This window comes from Prionailurus bengalensis, chromosome C2 (genome assembly GCF_016509475.1).
Source record: "Prionailurus bengalensis isolate Pbe53 chromosome C2, Fcat_Pben_1.1_paternal_pri, whole genome shotgun sequence".
NCBI classification, from domain to species: Eukaryota; Metazoa; Chordata; class Mammalia; order Carnivora; family Felidae; genus Prionailurus; species Prionailurus bengalensis.
Genome location: NC_057350.1, coordinates 157246786 through 157266042, shown reverse-complemented (window position 1 = coordinate 157266042; position 19257 = coordinate 157246786). Strand labels below are relative to the sequence as shown.

General features: G+C 41.1%; 1 protein-coding gene across 6 annotated transcripts in view; it reads left to right on the top strand.

Annotated features, from left to right (window-relative positions):
• Nucleotides 1-19257, top strand: part of LOC122492185 (programmed cell death 6 interacting protein) — an 80530-nt gene that overhangs the window by 57041 nt on the left and 4232 nt on the right. For 2 of the 6 annotated variants that reach the window (XM_043595836.1, XM_043595835.1), the window contains exons 13-17: nt 6599-6847; nt 7191-7325; nt 8493-8587; nt 17384-17507; nt 18634-18836. In XM_043595836.1, coding sequence (XP_043451771.1) covers nt 6599-6847; nt 7191-7325; nt 8493-8587; nt 17384-17507; nt 18634-18836 — 806 coding nt within the window. The remainder of the gene's footprint in view (nt 1-6598; nt 6848-7190; nt 7326-8492; nt 8588-17383; nt 17508-18633; nt 18837-19257) is intronic. The other 4 variants (XM_043595834.1, XM_043595833.1, XM_043595838.1 and 1 more) reach the window with 2 other exon arrangements.

The window sequence follows — 19257 nt, the reverse complement described above, 5'->3', positions numbered from 1 at the left end:
GATTCTCTGGATGGAAGCAACAGAAAACCTCAGTGCTCTGTATATTCGTTCATCACGTGCCTTTATCAAAGCTATTTCAGGTAGTTGTCGTGGTCGATGACGCATTTTAGCCGGAGTTTTTTATGATAAAAACAGTCATTTGAATTCTGGTATTGAAGTGATAGAAAGTGCACATTTTATTAAGGCAGCTCCGATCTTAGTGGTAGGCTCTTTCTTCTTTTATTGTGAAGGGGCCTACTGTCCATCTTGGTCTCTTTGGCCGTTTGTTTTTACGTATTGAGTTGCTCTGAAAAATTTTGCAAGCTGTGGGTAATTTGTGTTGAAAAATCCTTTTTTAAATACCTAGGACTGCTGCTGTGGTAGTGCACCTCTGATCAGTTAGGGTGCAGAATCTAGTCCACATTTGGGCAGCCAAGCCTTGGCCCTCCAGTAGGGCTGAGTCTGCCCAGAGGAAGGGGTGTGTTTTGTTTTGTTTTTTGTTTTTTTTGTACAAAAGTGATATCGACTAATACAGTGCTGTATCTGCCTCAGGTGATGGAGGGGTGCTTTGGGGGAAAAAAGCTCCCATCTCCTCAGAGATAGTTCATAAAGTAGCGCTGTCCAGAGCCGTGTGTCCCTCTAGGGCTTTTTTCTGGCTCCCACAAAGTCATCTTCTAGACTAGTGGGTGATCTGCAAATACAGCTTTTATTTACTCTTAGTTTTTCATAACAAAATATATAGACAGGTGTCCAGATTGACTGGCATCTCTTCATTCATTTGCTCACCAAACACTTGTTGAAGACTTACTATATGCCAGAAACTATGGCATGGTGGTTCCTGAGAGAGAGAGATGGAAAACCGGAGATTAGCTTTAGTGTAGGGTAAGTGTGGTCAGCTTCCTGCTGTTCTGTTACCGAGGTAGTCTCATGTCTCCCTTTTCTGAAACCAAATTGGCAGGGTCTGAAAAGTAAAGCTGATATCTCGCTGAGAGTGTTTTGTGTGTGTGTGCCTGCCTGTGTTTGGTGATGTTAGATGCCACAGAGAGTTTGGTCATCCACATGGGGCCGGCACGCAGTGGGCTACGGGCTAAATCCAGACTGCCTCCTGTTTTTGTGTGGCCTGTGAGCCAAGAATGCTTCTTACATTTTTAAATGGTTGAAAAGAAGTCAATGATGTTTTAGGATATGAACATTATATGAAATTCAAATTTTGGTATCCATAAATAAATTTTTGTTGGAGCATAGTTATCCTCATTCCTTTGCATTTCGTCTGCGGCTGCTTTCACACTCGAAAGGCAGAACTGAATAGTTGTAATAGTTGTAACAGAGACTATGGCTCACAAAGCCAAAAAAAATTTTTTTTTCTTTTTTCCCTTCTGTCTGGTTCTTTACAGGAAAACTTTGCAACAGCCATGGGTCTTAAAGGTGAAATGGCTTAGGTGATCTCATTTCTGCCTTCCTGCTTTTACTGTGTTTCAGCCATACTGGCCTTTTTTTTTTTTTTTTTTTTTTTTTTTTTTTTGGGTCCTTTGATCATGTGAAGCTTGTTCCTGCCTCAGGACTTTAACATTTGCCTTCCTTCTGTTGGGGTCTTTCTTCCATTTTGCTTGGTCGCTGCTTCTTTTTCATTAAAGCTCCAGATGTCACCCCTTCCCTTTCTCGGTCATTGTCTACCGTATTGCTCTATTTTTGTGTAGTTGTTTAATCCTCCCCTCCCTTCTTCTGTCCCCCACATGAAGGGAAGACTCTGCTTTTGTTAGTAGTTGTATTTTAGAACCTAGAACAGTGCCCAACATGTGAGGATTCAAAAAGTGTTGATGGAATGATAGCTACTGGTAACCCAACGCTATAAAGGGATGTAGTTAATTGCAGTTGAAAGCTAATCGGAGCTGTTTATGAAACACAGAAATAAATACAACAGGGTTGTAATTATTATTAAAAAATTTTTTTTATCGAGGTGTAATTGACATACAGCATTATATTTCAGGTACATACCATAATGATTCGGTATTTGTTTATATTGTGAAATGATCATTATAACTCTGGTTAACATCAGTCCAACAAGTAGTTACAGGATTGTTTTTCTTGTGTTGAGAACTTTTAAGATCTACTCTCAGCAACTTTCAGATATGTAATACGGTATACCTAACTGTAGTTACCATGCTTTCCATTATATCCACATGACCGACTTATTTAATTAATGGAAGTTTGTACCTTTGGACTCCCTTCATCTAGTTTGTCCATCCCCACGCCCCACTTCAGGCAGCTATCAGTCTGTTCTCTGTATCTGTGAGCTTGGTTTTCTTTTAGATTCCACATATAAATGACATCATGGGGTGTTTGTCTTTCTCTGGCTGACTTAATTTCATGTAGCATAATGCCCTCAAGGCATATTCAAGTCACAAATGGCAAGATTTCATTTTTACTTAAGTGTATATTTATTTATTTAAAAAAAAATTTTTTTTTTCAACGTTTATTTATTTTTGGGACAGAGAGAGACAGAGCATGAACGGGCGAGGGGCAGAGAGAGAGAGGGAGACACAGAATCGGAAACAGGCTCCAGGCTCTGAGCCATCAGCCCAGAGCCCGACGCGGGGCTCAAACTCACGGACTGCGAGATCGTGACCTGGCTGAAGTCGGATGCTTAACCGACTGCGCCACCCAGGCGCCCCAGTGTATATTTATTTTAAGAGAGAGAGGGACAACGTGAGTGGGGAAGGGGCAGAGAGTGGGAGAGAGAGAGTCCCAAGCAGGCTCCGTGCTGTCAGCACAGAGCCCGACACAGGGCTCCATCTCACGAACTGTGAGATCATGACCTGAGCCGAAATCAAGAGCCCAACACTTAACCAACTGACCCACCTTAGCAGTCCTTCATTTTTTTATAGCTGATGTTCCTGTGTGTGCGTGTGTGTGTGTGTGTGTGTGAGTGTGTGTGTGTGTGTGTATACACCACATCTTTATTCACTTATCCATTGATGGACATTTAGGTTTCCATATCTCAGCTGTTGTAAATAACACTGCATTGAACATGGAGGTGTGTAGGTATTCTAATTACTTATATGCTTTAACTTGATAACATGTTAGGCCCTGAGTGTATAAGAAATGTAGACCGTGGTTTACTTTTCTTAACTATTCTGGTCATTTGTGGAAGCAGTTAAACTTCATTTTCTCCTGTATTCGTTCTGTTAAAATGAGGCCAATATCATACAGTCTAAACTAGGGTTAAACTAGTATATATGATAGTTTGAAGAAAAAAAAAGAGAATGTTTGTCATACAAGGACTCTCCTTCTATCTTTGTGTGGTGGTCTAAAAGTTCATTTATAAATTGGTTGTTTTAAATAGCATTTTTTTCCAGAGAGTTAGAATCATAGCATTTTGGAATAGAATAGGACTTACTAAATAGATCTTTGGCCCTTTTTTTTTATCACGGATTAGAAAACTGACCACCGTAAAAGTTAGGATTAGCTTTTCTTCATAGTGGAGCTGGGATTAGAACTTGGGGCTCTCCACATTCTGCTGGGGTCCTCTTCCCACATTACTCTGTCGCCTGTGAATGCTTAGCTCTTCACTGAACACGAGGTTATATCCTCGTGGACCACGTCTGTCTCCTCATATTACTTGTTGGCTAACTTGGGCTACCACCACCGCAGTTGGGACCCATTATTTGATGAGAGGGTCTTAGTTGCCTGCTATGAAAGACACATCCAGTCTGTTTCTAGATAATGTGTTATGGTATCCCTGACTTTCAGCTTTGTTTAGTAGACTTTGTGTTTTTTTTGAACGGGTTTTGCATATTCCTGTTTCTCCCCCAGCTTTATTTTACTTGACTGTTTTATTATTTTCTTTCTGGCTTTTTTTGGACATAACTGAGAGAAAGATAAGTGGCATTTTTCTAATAGTTAAACAACCTTCACATAGAGCCACAGTCATGGTTGAGGTTCCATTATCTGTTTAAAATTAGACAATAGATAATACTGCCCCAGCCTTTTAAAATTATATCCTATTGCACCCCCCCCAAAATGTGTCCCATAGTTACAGCAGAATAAATACTTTAATTCTTTTTAAAAATAATTTTTTTAAAGTCTTTATTTAAAAGTGTGTGAGCAGGGGCGTAGCTGAGGGGAGGGAGACACAGAATCCCAAGCAGGCTCCAGGCTCCGAGCTGTCAGCACAGAGCCCGACAGGGGGCTCAAACCCACAAACCATGAGATCACGACCTGAGCCGAAGTCAGATGCTTAACCGACTGAGCCACCCAGGCTCCCCTAAATATTTTAATTCTTAATCTATTCCTCATTGTTCCTCTCTTCTTATTGCGTAGATGCGTAAGCCTCTTTATTCTATAGTGTACCCAAAGTGTAGCGTTAAACTGTAACACCTAACTACCAGTGAATAATAATGGCTGCTACTGATTGAGTGCTTACCCTGTGTTACAAATTTCGTTGAGCACTTGATATGATTTCAGTCTTCACAACAGTTCTGGGATAAGTACTCTTATTCTTGCTTTGCAGGTAACGAGATTGAGTTTTCCAGGAGGTACAGTATCCTTGGTTACACAGGACCTAAGTCATAATATGTCCATTAAGGGAATGTAGTCAGGGTTGAAATAGTGTTTTCTACGTAATTACGTTTCACTCTGATGGATAACTAGGTACTTGTGTTCCTGTATTCAAGTTGTGATTTAATTTTGTGTTTTGAATGTGTAAAAAATGTTCATAATTCCAAAGGTGCATGCAGAGAAATCTCATCTCTGTTCTTTCCACCTTGTTTCCATCCTTTCTCTATAAACAACCTTTTTTGTTACTTTCTGGTTTGTCCTGTTTTTCTATTTTTTTTTAAATTACATGTGCACACACATATACATACTATATTATGTGTGTATATGTCTATTTTTTTTAAAGCTTATTTAGAGAGAGAGAATGAGTGTGTATGAGTGGGGGAGGGGCAGAGAGAAAGGGGGAGAGAGAGAATCCCAAGCAGGCTCCATGCTGTCCGTGCAGAGCCCAACGCGGGGCTTGATCTCAGGAACCTTGAGATCATGACCTGAGCCAAAACCAAGAATCAGATGCTTAACTGACTGAGCCACCCAGGAGTCCCTATTTCTGATTTCCCTCCTCTTTACTCAGAGTGTAATATGCTGTATGTATGCTCTGGTGCCTTTGATTTTCATGTAACAGTATATCCCGGAAGTCGTCTGGAAACAAGATTCTTATGCACATGGTCTCACATCAGATTCCACCAGATCCCTGAAACAGACTTGCCATCTCCTTGTAGGTGTGATTATTTGTCCTCTTCCTTCCATCGAGAGTATCTGTGGTTTGAGGCTTCTTGGACCTCCCGGAGTCACAGTTCTGTCCACTACTCTGAGTGTTTAAAAGACTCTGCATTTAAGATAGGACATGTAAGAGGTGTAGGTGGTGAACAGAGGCCAAAATTTAGAAGAAATTGTAGATTTTTCCTCAGATTTTTAGTCTTCACAAAGGAAGGCTATTTTGGACACTTGCCAAGGAGCTAATGAGGGCTGTGTCACGGAGAGTAGGACAGAAACGCTTAGACGCCGGCGGCAGGTGGGAGAGCCGTTGGGGTTGGAAATGCCGTGGTAAGAAGACAGACAGGGATATAGATGGGGCTCCTGGGTGTCCCCTTCTTCCTTTGTCTTTGCCCCAGCTTCCTTTCTCTGAGCATCATGGGGGCAAGCGCAGTGGGGGCTCTGCGGTTGGTTTTCTCCCTGGTGGTCTTAGCAAGAGCGCGGAGAGATGCGAGTGAAAAGGGACGGTTTGTAAGTGGCATCAGCGGGGCACTTGGGCACTGTAACACGGACTCCAAAGGGCTGTTCATGAATCATGTGGGTATTCGAGGTGCCTGGGCCGAATCAGAGATAGAACTCTTAGTGGAATGAAGAGATGTACAAGAGGCCTCTCTCCTTTCTCTCTACCAGTATATAACATAAACATGTAGTTCATAGCTTTGTATCTACCTCTTTGGCTCTCTTCTTTCTCTAAGATCCTCTCTCCGTATAGATCTGTATCTCTGTTTCTATCTCCATGTCTCTCTCTGTATATCTCTGTCTCTCCATGTCAGCAAAATGGAGTATCTGCTGACTTGGCAAGAACATATCTCCCTCTACCTCGGAACCATGACAGGGAGATAGTGTAGTGTAGAGTGGCTACGCGATTGATTGTGGAGTTAGGCAGACTGAGGTCTCAGATTTTACCTGTGTTCCTTTAGTAGCTGTGTAACTTTAGGCAAGTTACTTAATTTTTCTGAGGCTTAATTTCTCTATTTGTGGAAGAGAAGTAATAAATATATACCTTATGGGATATTGTAAGGATAATACTAAATTTGTGAAGTGTTTAGGACAGTCCCTGGCACATAATAAATGTTCATGTAAATCATCATGCTTGCTGGTGTTACCATTATTGCCGCTGCTCTTATAATCTGAGTCCACTAAAGGTACAATGTAAATAAACCTGATGTGCCATTTATGCTTGGCTGTCTGAGAGATCGTCTCAAAGGAGTGAACCTTTGTGTATATAATTCCCTTCTTGAAATTGGCTTCTGTTTTTTTGGCAGTTTAAACTAAGGGGTTTTGTTTGCTTTGTTTTGTTTTAATTGTTTAGGTTGTAAATGTCTTAAAATCCTTATTGACCAATCTTGATGAAGTAAAGAAGGAAAGAGAAGGGCTAGAGAATGACTTGAAATCAGTGAATTTTGACATGACAAGCAAATTTTTGACTGCTTTGGCTCAAGATGGTGTAATAAATGAAGAAGCTCTTTCTGTCACTGAGCTGGATCGAATCTATGGAGGTCTTACGACGAAAGTCCAAGAATCTCTAAGGAAACAGGAAGAACTTCTTAAAAATATTCAGGTAAGGTTTATATGCTTCAGTAAGATTTATGTTTAAGAAAATCACAGAAAGGATAAACCTGGACTAAATCTATGTCAGGATTGTGTTTTGCAAGTAGTACATACTAATAGAAATCTGTAATCGTTATTGGTTGTATTTTGATAACCACTGAATTTGTGACATTTTTACTTTAAGAATTAAGGTACTGTGTTATTCCAAAAATTCTATTAGGTAAATTTCTAGTGATTCCTGCATGTAATCACATATGATTTTCATATATAGTTGGGAAAGTATCAGTAAATGTGTTACAGGCTATATTAATTTGATAAATAAATGTAAATACATAAATCTTTCTTTTAACAAGGTCTCACACCAGGAGTTTTCAAAAATGAAGCAATCTAATAATGAAGCTAACTTAAGAGAAGAAGTTTTGAAGAATTTAGCTACTGCATATGACAACTTTGTTGAGCTTGTGGCTAATTTGAAGGAGGGCACAAAGGTATGAAGTCCAAAAGAAACAGTAGTTCACCAGTACAGAGTGAAAATATAGTTTGAGAAGTTAATAGTTTTTCCAGTTGGACCTTATTATTATTCTTTGTCTCGGACTTCCTAGCTTTAATGATTTTTTCCTCTGAGAGGCTTGTCATAAGGGAAGGAAAGCCTTAACAAAGGTGGCAATATTTCATGAGAATGTTGAAGAATGAATTGTGTATTTCACCAGACAGAAAGAGGATGTAGGAATTTCAGGTAAAAGAAATTAGCACAGAGATGTCAAAAGCCAGTGACGCTTTTTGGGGGGGACAGGAAGTTGACCAATTTGAGCGAATTATGCGGGAACAGGAGTAGTCGAAGCTGAACTGTGGTGGGGAAGGGAGGGGAGGATATGGCTTTTATATTCTGTGCTGATGGTTTGGATAACGATGGACTTGTTATCTGCCTGAGTCTCAGGATGCTTACTAAATATGTTAAGTATTTTCTTGCCTTTCCTTTAAATAGCTTAGGGAAATGATTATATTTGTTTTTAACATTTACTTTGCTTTTGAGGGAACAGGTGATCGTTAGTTCTTCAGATACACAATACCTTGTGGTGTTTTAACTCCATGATGATTATTGAATAAAATTATTTTGATACAAATACCTTGGATGTAAGGTGAAAACCTCTGAAGAGGTAGAAATACGACGAAGCCTTGGAAATAGGATAGGAAGATCCCGTTTTAATTTGGTTTAAAATGCTTTGTTCAAATAGATAAGCTGAGAAAATTCTTCAGAGAGCCTTTGGAAATGCCTCTAAGAGTTTCTGAAGTGATGTCTGTATTTCTGAAGTGAATGTGCAATCTAATCCTTCCACCGAAATAGGTTTCCTATCTTTAAGTACTTGCCTTTTCTCCAGGAATTGGGAACATACTCATGATCATGAAACTTATAGTTTGTTCCATTTGATTTTTGGTGACAGGTGTTCTCCAAAAATGAGTTTATTTCATTTTCTTTAGGAATATTATTAGGTCATATTCAGTATTAACTTGTTGAACCTTAGTGGTATGACTGTGTTGTGCGGAGGATTTTGGTTGTTTAGGTTTAACCGTGACTGACATACGAGCTTTAGACTGTGTTCCTCTTCAGATTAAAATATCATTCTGGCTTATTACTTGTATTTCTTTACTTACAGTTTTACAATGAGCTCACTGAAATCCTGGTCAGGTTCCAGAACAAGTGCAGTGACATCGTGTTTGCACGGAAGACAGAAAGAGATGAACTCTTAAAGTGAGTTTATTTTGTGTATCAAATTTTAGAGGATTTTTCTTTTGAAAAGTTACATGTGGAAACTTCGGGGTGAACTGGGCAGTATGAGATAGCAGTTTCCTTTCTTTCCTCCTGGACATTTACAGGCAGCTAGCAAGCTGCATGACCTGAGAATAAAGGAGAAGAGCAGAAACTCTCGGTGTCAGAAGCACAGTGTGTCACCGAAGTGACAATGCAACGAGTCAGGGTGACAGGTCTCAGAAATGCCAGTAAACATACACACTTTACCTGGACGTGGCCAGCAGGTTCCTTACACATAAAACTCGAGGTACAGAATGTGGGGAGGACAGGATGAATGGCTTAGAAAAGATCAGCAGATTTCCCTTCTGAAGGAACCTGCTGAGAAGGTCAAACCAGTACCATAGGACTCGTTCTGTGCCGAGTGACCAGTAGAGTTGACACAGCATTGGTGCAAAGATACAGTATTTTTTTTTTTAATGGTGAAAAAAATGAACCGAATTTATTTATTTTTTTTTTACATTTATTTATTTTTGAGAGAGAGAAACAGAGCACAAGTGGGGGAGGGGCAGAGGCCGAGGGAGACACAGAGTCTGAAGCAGGCTCCAGGCTCCGAGCTGTCAGCACAGAGCCCGACGTGGGCCTCGAACCCACAGACCATGAGATCATGACCTCAGCTGAAGTCGGACGCTTAAGTGACTGAGCCACCCAGGCGCCCCCAAAATGAACTGAATTTAATAAAACCTAATACATGGAGAATATTCACCAGAATAGTATTGTCATAGAAGAGATGAAAATTCTGGATGAACATTTCATCATGAATTTAAAAAAAGAAAAAAAAAGGAGAAAAGGATTAGGAAGCAGTCACTCTGAGGAACACCACATAAGGAAGTACCAGAATCAAGGAAGGTGGTGAGAAGAAAGGAGGTGATAAAACGTGAGGTGCTGGATTCAGGAAGCAAGTGGAAGAGAGAAGAACAAAATCATCACAGATGTAAAATGAAATGGGAAGGAGCAAAAAGGAGACTAGGCCGTGAAGAAGACATCGGCACCCAGAGTAAAAAGAAATCAAAGAAAATGAAGCCAAAGTAAAACCACAAGAAGGGTTAGAAGACAGGCAAAGAAGAGCTGAATGCGCAAAAGTGAATTTCCACAAAGAAGAGAAAGCAAAAAATGTTCGTTGTTCAACGTTCTGTTCAGAACAGATATTTAATGGTATTACCTAAGAATATGTTCCTTTAGGAAAATAAAGGAAGGCCTGTCGAAAAGGTGTATCTTACGGTTAAGAAAAATGAACAAGAACCGTCAACACCAAGGGATATAAATCATTAGCTCGTTAAAAGATGATGGCAGAATCCTTTAGGCAATTGGGCAGAAAGATCAAGACAGTTCATAAAAGGCGAAAAAACGTTTAGGCTCACAGCACTGCCTGCTAGAAGGGGTGGGGGTGGGGGGCAGTGATGGCCACTGGAACTCCAGGAAGGCAGGTACGAGCCAGGGGTCTGATACCCGGTGAAACTGCCTTGCGGGGGCTTACACGGAACCATACATTCATTGGTGATACACCAGGAGAACTCAGACTGTTCTGCTCCTGAGTCTGTCTTGAGCCCTGCAGCCAGCCTGACCATCATTCACCCCCGTCCATATTTAAACTGTTTTTCACAGAAGCTGTTGGAGAACTTGCTAAGAGCTACCTCCCTGCACCACCCACCCCTGCCCCCCAAGAAAGAGCAGTGTTGTTTTTACACTTTTTCTACTAAACCTTTAAAAAGCAAATAACTAAAATGCCTTTTATTTTTATTAAAAAATTTTGTTTTAATGTTTGTTTTTGGGAGAGAGGGACAGAGCGCAAGCAGGGGAGGGGCAGAGAGAGAGGGAGACCCAGAATCAGAAGCAGGCTCTAGGCTCTGAGCTGTCAGCACAGAGCCCGACGCAGGGCTCGAACTCACAAACTGTGAGATCGTGACCTGAGCCGAAGTTGGACGCTTAACTGACTGAGCCACCCAGGCGCTCTTAGAATGCTTTTTAATGGTTTCAGAGGTTTAAAAAAAACAAAAAAACAAAAGAGCCCTCCAAATTAGTGTTATTGATAAGAAAATCTGACAAAGATTAAGACAGAAACAATCTTCAGCCCAGTTTTATTTATGGTTATGGATGCAGAAGTCCTAAATAAAATACTTACCATTGATACACACCAGTATCTTAGAAAAAGAGCCATGATCAAGCGGGATGGAGGTGGTTATTCCAGTAATGTAGTGATTGGTTCAGTATTTTTATATTAAGGAGAAAAAGATTCTCTTCATGGGTGAGGAAAAGCAATTGAGAAAATAACTGTTCTGGTATTCAGTAAAATAGTGTGTGTGTGTGTGTGTGTGTGTGTGTGTGTGTGTGTGTGTATGTATGTATGTATGGAGAGAGAGAGACACACACACACACACTCTTGTTTATATCTGCACAGAACTCAGCATTATGGTTAATGGAGAAACAATGTAAACATTCCTTCTAAAAGCAAGGACAAAATGAGCACCGTCCACCCTGTTATTTAATACTATTTTGGCAGCACGAACCAGCACAATTAGACAATAGAATAAAATTAGAAAGAGAAACACTGAAAAGGAGGAGGTAAAATTTTCACTACTTTAGACTTTATGACCGTACAACTTGAAAACCCAAGAGAATCAGCCCCCAAACTCAGCAAACAATAGAAGAATCTTTACTGAAGACAATTGATCGTAAAGATTTGTAGAAATCAGTAGCTTTCATATAAATAATCATATAGGAAATATAATGGAGGAAGGACCCTACTTACAATAGCAGCAGAAAAGAAAAACTACATCAGAATAAGTTTGTTGTGTATGAGACCAGTATGTAGAAAACACTGTTGAAGGGGACAAAAGGGGACTGGAATTTGAAAGATGTGTCATGTTTTTGGGTAGGATGATGCACAAAGAAATCAGTTCTTAAGCATTCAACATAATTTGATTTAAAATAAATACATAGATTTTCATTTACAACTAGATGAGTTGATCCTAACGCTCATCTAGAAAAACTGTCCAATTATTAGCCAGGAAAAAATAAAAATAGTAATGGAAAGCAATTCTACCAGACACTGAAATACGTATTATTGTGTCTAATCAAAACATAGCGGTCCTGGTACATGATTAGACAGACCAAAGGCAAAATAGAAATAAATTCAAATACATTGTGAATTTAATGTAAAAAAGATCCTAAGCCAATCAGAAGAAGTTAGCCGCCTAGCCATTTAGAAAACAAAAGTTATTTTTATACCAGAATAAATTTTGGGGCGCCTGGGTGGCGCAGTCGGTTAAGCGTCCGACTTCAGCCAGGTCACGATCTCGCGGTCCGTGAGTTCGAGCCCCGCGTCGGGCTCTGGGCTGATGGCTCGGAGCCTGGAGCCTGTTTCCGATTCTGGGTCTCCCTCTCTCTCTGCCCCTCGCCTGTCATGCTCTGTGTCTCTCTCTGTCCCAAAAATAAATAAACGTTGAAAAAAAAATATTTATATACCAGAATAAATTTCAAGTGGATCAAACTTGAAATGTGTAAAAGGAAATGTAAAGTTTACATCTCATGTAATATGAGAGAATATGAGAGAATTCCTTTATAGAGCTGGAAAGGGAAGAGTATTTCTTATTCTGACTTAAATCTAGAAGCCATTTTAAAAAAAGGATAAGTGCATCATAACATAAAGCAGAGTTACTATGTAATAAGCTGGGGGGAAAATATTTGAAACCTCACAAAGGCAAAAAGCAAATTTATTAATTTATCAAGAGGGGCGCCTGAGTGGCTCAGTTGGTTAAGCGGCCCACTTTGGTTCAGGGCCTGAGCTCAGGGTTCATGAGTTCAAGTCCCGCATCAGGCTGTGCGCTGACAGCTCGGAGCCTGGAGCCTGCTTCGGATTCTGTGTCTCCCTCTCTGACCCCCCCCCCCCCCGCTCTTTCTCTCTCAAAAAGAAATAAACATTAAAAAATTTTAATTTATGAAGAACTCCTAGATATTACCGAGGAGGAGAAAAACCCACTAGGAAAAGTTGGCAAAGGCTGTAAACAGAGATTTTGCGTATGAGGAAATGTAAGTGGTTGGTTCTTAAGCGTATGAAAAAATACCTTTCTGGGGCGCCTTGCCGGCTCGGTGGGTAAAGCACGTAGCTCTTGATCTTGGGGTCGTGAGTTTGAGCCCCTCCTTGTGCCTATAGCTTACTTAAGAAAACAGAAAACAACAAAAACCTGCCCTCATTCAGTATAATGTAAGTACAAATTACAACTACTCCAGAATGACATTTCTCAGAAGGGCAAAAATCTGGAAGTTTGAGAACATGCCTTGTTGGCGTATGTAGGGGAACAGGTCTCATCCACGGTTATGAATGTGTGTGGGTGCATCCTTGTGTGGGGCGGTTCTGCTCTGAAGGTCTGGATGATGAATCCGTACATCCTTAATCCAGCTAGTCTGGTTTTGAGAATTTATTCTGAGTATGTGTTAGCATATGCTAGAAACGACACGTTTATAAACTAACTCGTTTCTGAGTTGCTGGTAACAGTAAAAGAATAGAAACAAATCAGAGGTCCAGGACTGGTGAAATAAATGAAGTTGCATCTGTGCAGGTTTTTTTTTTTTTTTTTTTTTTTTTTTTAGATAAAAGATCAGCTATTTGAAAAAAAAGAGGTTTTCTGTTTTTTGATATGGAGAGACCTTGAAGATAAATGCAGTAAAGAAAAAAGATACAGAACAGTGTGAAGTACGCTTTTTTGTATAAAAAGGGAGAAAATACAATCTACATGCGAGTTGGTTTGTTTATGTATCAGGAAGCTCTGGAAGGTTCATGACCCAGAGTAGTGTGCCTCTGGGGTGTGAGGGGTAGGGAGGGAGCCTGCAGACGGGGGCCTTCGACTCCCTTTTTATTGTGAGTCAAGTGAACAGCACAGTACCTGTTCAGAAAATTGTATGAAAGTAATCTTAATAATTAATGGGACTTCATTCAAGTAGTCTGATTTTTATTTTTCAGACTGTACAGCTAAATTACCAGATTCATTCCTCACTGCCTCCTTTTTTTTTTTAAACTGCAGAACCCTTTGCTCAAGCTTAGTGTTACAGAGAAGCGCAGTTTGTAAAACGGATAACAATGGATCCGGCTCAGATGTGAGCAGGGTGGGGGGCTTGGAACAGGACCTTCTTGCCCCTCTTTTCTTCCCTTCATCCAGGCAGCAGCCATTGAGGTGACTGTGTAGAACCCTTAAAATCTGTAGCTCAGGACCAAGAAAGAGCCCGACAAAGGTTTCTAAGTTTAAGTTGGCAAACTGCAGCACCCAGGTTGAGTCTGCTGCTTATCTTTCTAAGTTGTGTATTGTCTGTGTCTGACTTTGCACTAACAGCAGAGTATTACTAATTATTTGTGACAGAGACCCTGTATCCTGCAAAGCGTAGAATACTTACTATTTGGCTCTTTACACAAAAAATTCTGCCAACCCCTGCTTGAAATAATTTTTTGTCCATGATAATTTACTTTCTAGTTGTACTCTCAGATTCTCCACTCAAACCTTCAGTGTAAAATGGGCTAACATCACTATTTTTAGAATTGTGTAGGTTAATAGAAGTTCATGGCTTAGGAAGAAATTTGGGGATGTTCTCATTTTCAAATATTTCCTATTTCACATCTCTAGGTTGAGAATTAGGTTTGTGGGGTGCCTGGGTGACTCAGTCAGTTAAGTGTCTAACTCTTGATCTTGGCTCCAGTCGTGATTTCATGGTTTGTGGAATCGCACCCCACGTCGGGCTCTGTGCTGACAACGTGGAGCCTACTTGGGATTCTCTCTCTCTCTCTCTCTCTCTCTCTCTCTCTCTCTCTCTTTCAAAATAAATACATAAACTTAAAAGAGAAAATTAGGTTTGTTACTTTTGCATGTATATTTCTATATTTGTACTATAAACAATAGTCATCAACTTGTCACGTGGTTTTATCTCAGTGATTAAAAGGTAAATGAAGAATGGAAAAGTACACCAAATAGATACAACATTAGCTTTTAAAAATCTGAGGGTTTATTTTGTTAAAATCACTCTTAATACTGAGGGCCTAAATTCCTTGGAACATGTTTATTGACTATAAAATAAAAACATAAGAAAAGTCCACGTAATTCTTACTGAATTTTACAAACTGAAAATTCCACGTATCGAGCACTTAGGTCAGTTCACAGAACATTCTCAGCACCCCAGAAGCATCGTCCCTGTGTCTCCCCAGTCATTACTCACCTTGCCAGGGCGACCACCGTCCTTTCTGTGCGAGGATTGACGGGCTTCTCCTGTTTGTGCTGGACTCTGGGATCGCATGTGCTGTTCTGTGACTGGTTACAGTCGGCACCGTCAGACTCCTCCATACCGTTGTGTGTGGTTATAGGTCTTTAATTTTCATATTTGTGCAGCTTTCAGCGTGTGAATATGCTGGAAGCTGTGTGCACAGTCCGCTGTTGTCGAGTATTTGAGTAGCGTGTGGTTTTGGCCGCTGTGTTACCAACGGTGGGAGCGTGAGCGTTCGAAAACCTGACTCTCCGGTTTTGCTGGAAGCAGTCAAAGAATGGAAACAAACCAGATGTGCAGGGCTGGTGACATAAATCGAGCTTCGTCTCTATGGCAAAAGTAGTATCAGCCACGCACAACTTATGGTTTCTTTTTTTTTTTTTTTTTTTAATGTTTATTTACTTTTGAGATGGAGACAGAGCATGAACGGGGGAGGAGCAGAGAGAGACGGAGACCCAGAATCCGAAACAGGCTCCAGGCTCTGAGCGGTCAGCACGGAGCCCGGCGCGGGGCCCGAACTCACGCGAGATCACATGAGATCACGCAAGATCATGACCTGAGCCGAAGTCGGCCGCTTAACCGACTGAGCCACCCAGGCGTCCCTACAACTTACAGTTTCTAGCAGCCATGTTTTAAAAAGTAAACATGAAGTTAATTTAAAAAATATATTACTTCCCCTAGTGTATCCAAAGTGTTACAGTTTAAACATATAATCATGCAAGTCATGTATGGGATGTTTTACTTTTTGTCCACACTGAGTCTTAGCGATTTGGTGTGTAGTTTCCACTCCCAGCCCTTCTCAGTTCGTACTAGGCACATTTTGGGTGTTCGATGGCCACCTGGGCAGCTCTAGATCATGCTTTTGGGGAGCAGATGTGTGCGGTGCTGCTGGGGGTATATCTGAGAGTGGCATTGCTGGGTCGGAAGGTGTGTGTGTATTGAGCTTTAGTTGACGTTGATAGTTTTCCAAAGTGGTTGTACTTATTTGTATTCCACTAGCAATGTCTGAGAGTTTGCCACCAGCTACTCTGGTGGGTATCTAGTTATTTCATTGTGGTTTTAATTTTCATTTTCCTGATGGCTAGTGTGTCCTCTCATAAGTGTGCAGAAAGAATAAATATTTTACTGTGATCTCTGCCTTTACACTAGTGATTTGAAACTAATGTTAGTAATGGTAGTTGTTGGCATTGAAACTTTACTGGTGGGATTTTAGTTCATGTATTCTTGCTTTGTTATGTTATTAGTCTCATGATTTAATAGCTTTGAATTATACAATTAGTGAGTAGCTAGGACATTCTTATTTGTCTTGTGTGTTATTTATTGTGACCATCTCTGGCGTTTGTCAAAGGAAAATAAAAGTATTATGTTAAGGCTTTATAATTACATACGTTAGATACTATATTTGTGGTATACTCCAATATCTAACTGTAACTACATAAATAAGAAAACAAGATATTAAATATTAAGTATATTTAGTACATATATGAGCTACATAACAAAATGTTTCAAAAATTTCAAAATTTTAATATTGATTAAAATCTTCTAGTTTGTGTTGTAACATTTATTAAGCTTACAAACATTAAGAAGTATTTTTGGTTCCTTGATGAATGTATTAACTTTCTTAATACGGGGAGTGACTAATTTCCAACTGGGACCCTTTGTGAGAGTGAAAGTATGGTCTGGGGGACTCCAGGGTTGCAGTTAATTGTTATATCAGGACAACAGATGCTGTTGTTCATGCTTTGGGACATATTGTATTTCCTTCATGTGTATAGGAATCAGTGCTGGGGGGAAGTTGATCAATATCATGTTGTTTCATAGAGTGCATTTTACCTTAGGGTTTTGGTTAGTGAGATTTGGGGATGGATTCCAATTTTGCGAAGTTTTAATTCTGTTTTAACGGTCCTTTCAACAACCTATCCTGCATTTACCTTAATTACAGATTATGAGGTATCTTTTAACATAAAACAGCTCAGTGCTGCATTTCTTTGAATAATTTCAGAAAGTTTTTATTAAGAAATTTGCATCATGGTTTGAATGGGTTGGCTTTCTTCGTTTTCTGGAAACGCCGGTATGACGTAGTGATGTAGCGCCCGTGTGACACAGCTGGCAGACTGTGAGCAGTTGGTCTTCTGAAAACTTCTAGAGACGCTGCTGTGTTAGGAGTGGCCCAGCCAGGGGATGGCTTGTTGCCAGAGAGTGGGCGGTCTTTTAGGGCCGTCCGCCCGCCCAGTTTGACATGTTCCTTACTCCAGCTGTAAGTGTGACCTCAGAAAAAGTTTACCTTTCCTCCTAGGAGGGAAAATCGTAGGAAAAAAGATTCAAGTTCGTTGTAGTCAAGAGCAGAAGTGTAGTGTATTTTAAAATACCATCATTGTTTTGAGTCTGTTTTCCGTGTTTCATATACGCAGAGAAGAAAGATTTTAAAGACCTGGCATTTCAGATGTGCGGTTTTTTTGAATTGCGTTAATTCCTAACACCTTTGTCTTTAAGGGATCTGCAGCAAAGCATTGCCAGGGAACCCAGTGCTCCTTCAATCCCTACGCCTGCCTATCAGTCTTCTCCCGCAGGGGGCCATGCTCCCGCTGTGCCAACGCCCGCGCCGAGAACCATGCTGGTCAGTAAGCAACCTCGTTTTTTAAATGGGCCTTTTGCACTAGTGACTGCTTGCCTGCTTGCCGTAAAGGAGAAAACACCCTTGACATTGTAGAGATCTGGTGGGCACCAGTTTTCATGAGGTGACCAACCTTCTCATGTTCTGCGGTGTAAAGAATACAGCATCACTCGCGAATTCTTGCCAGAAAACATTTAACTTGAATCTCATCAAGTGTTTAGAACCACCTTTCGGTTTATCGCAAGTACAGTGATAAAACAGGGAGTTAAATTGTGCCGTTAGGAAACAGTCGGACAAATCTAGAACTGGGACATTCTAGGAGACCCTTGGCTTTGTCTTTTCTAAAAGTGAATGTCATGGAGAGAAAAAACACAAAGATGTGAGGCATTCTGTTTTCAGTGAGAGGGAAAGATGCATAATGATCCTGCAATACGTGAACCTCGGTTGGATCTTGGTTCATAGAACCTCTTCTTTGAGGGCTTTCTTTTGTGATCGAGAATCTTGAATGTGGCATGGATACTCGATGGTATTAGCAAATAATTACTCACTTCCTTAGGACGAAATGGCATGTGATTATTAGGACTTATGTGCTGCAGTCTTTAGGGCTGGTGTCCTGAAGTTTGCAACTTCCTTTCAAATGGTTCCTCAAATATGTCGATACATAAATGTATGGGTACAGCTACAGATACAGTGAATGTGGTCACACGTCAGTAATTATTGAATTTAACTGATAAATACGCGATCGTTTATTGTACTAGTCTTTTAAGTTTGAAAATATGCACATAAAGAATCTCGTGGCCAGGGGGAGAGTCCAGTGATGACCTGTCTGTGCCCGACTTGCTCCTTCCTCCCGTCTCAAATGTCTAACCACGGATGGGAGCAGTAATGGGCAGTAAGTGGCTAAATATTAGGCCTCAGCAACAGGGCAGTGGCTGTGGAGTGTTAACAGGTTGGAGAATCATTCCTCCGCTGTGATACGTTTCTAGAGTATTCAGTCAACATTTAAGAATGGGAATTAGAAATACACTTGGGTGGATTCTAGAGCTTCTCATATGCCCTCCGTTATTTTAACGACGGTAATTTGACGGAAACGTGAGCCATGTTGCAGTCAGTGCCGACTCTCTTACAGCCCGCCAAGCCCCAGCCCCCGGCCCGGCCTCCACCGCCTGTGCTTCCAGCAAATCGAGCTCCTCCCGTTCCCGCTCCCGCTCCCGCTCCGGCTCCCGCGGGGACGGGCACTGCTCCACCGGCACCGGCACCCACTCCTGGTTCAGCAGCGCCCCCTCCACAGGCCCAGGGACCCCCCTACCCCACCTATCCAGGATATCCCGGGTAAGGCTGAAACTGGATGAATGGGCTGAGGTTTCTAGCTCTGGTTAACCTTTGAGAAACAGTCCCCCCCTTCCCCGAATGGAGGCGTCATGAACGAGCGAGCTCCATTGTCAGCTTACGCAGAAACGGAACTAATGTCAGACTCACTTATGTGAGTAATTGAACGGCCCTTTCCCAGGCTTGTTGACGTTTCTAGTTTTCACACGCTGGCTTCACAGGAAATCCGCCTCTTCTGTACGGAACGCAGACTGTGTTTCCTTGGTTGTCCTCATTTGGGCGATGAACGGAGAGGCGCCTTTCCGGAGCTGAGCGTGGCAAGACCGATAGGCCTTGTTCACGCACCCGTACTTTGAAGAATTGCCATTCTGACACACTGTTCAACACGACTCTAATTTTGGCGTGTGCTTTCTTAAAGAACGAC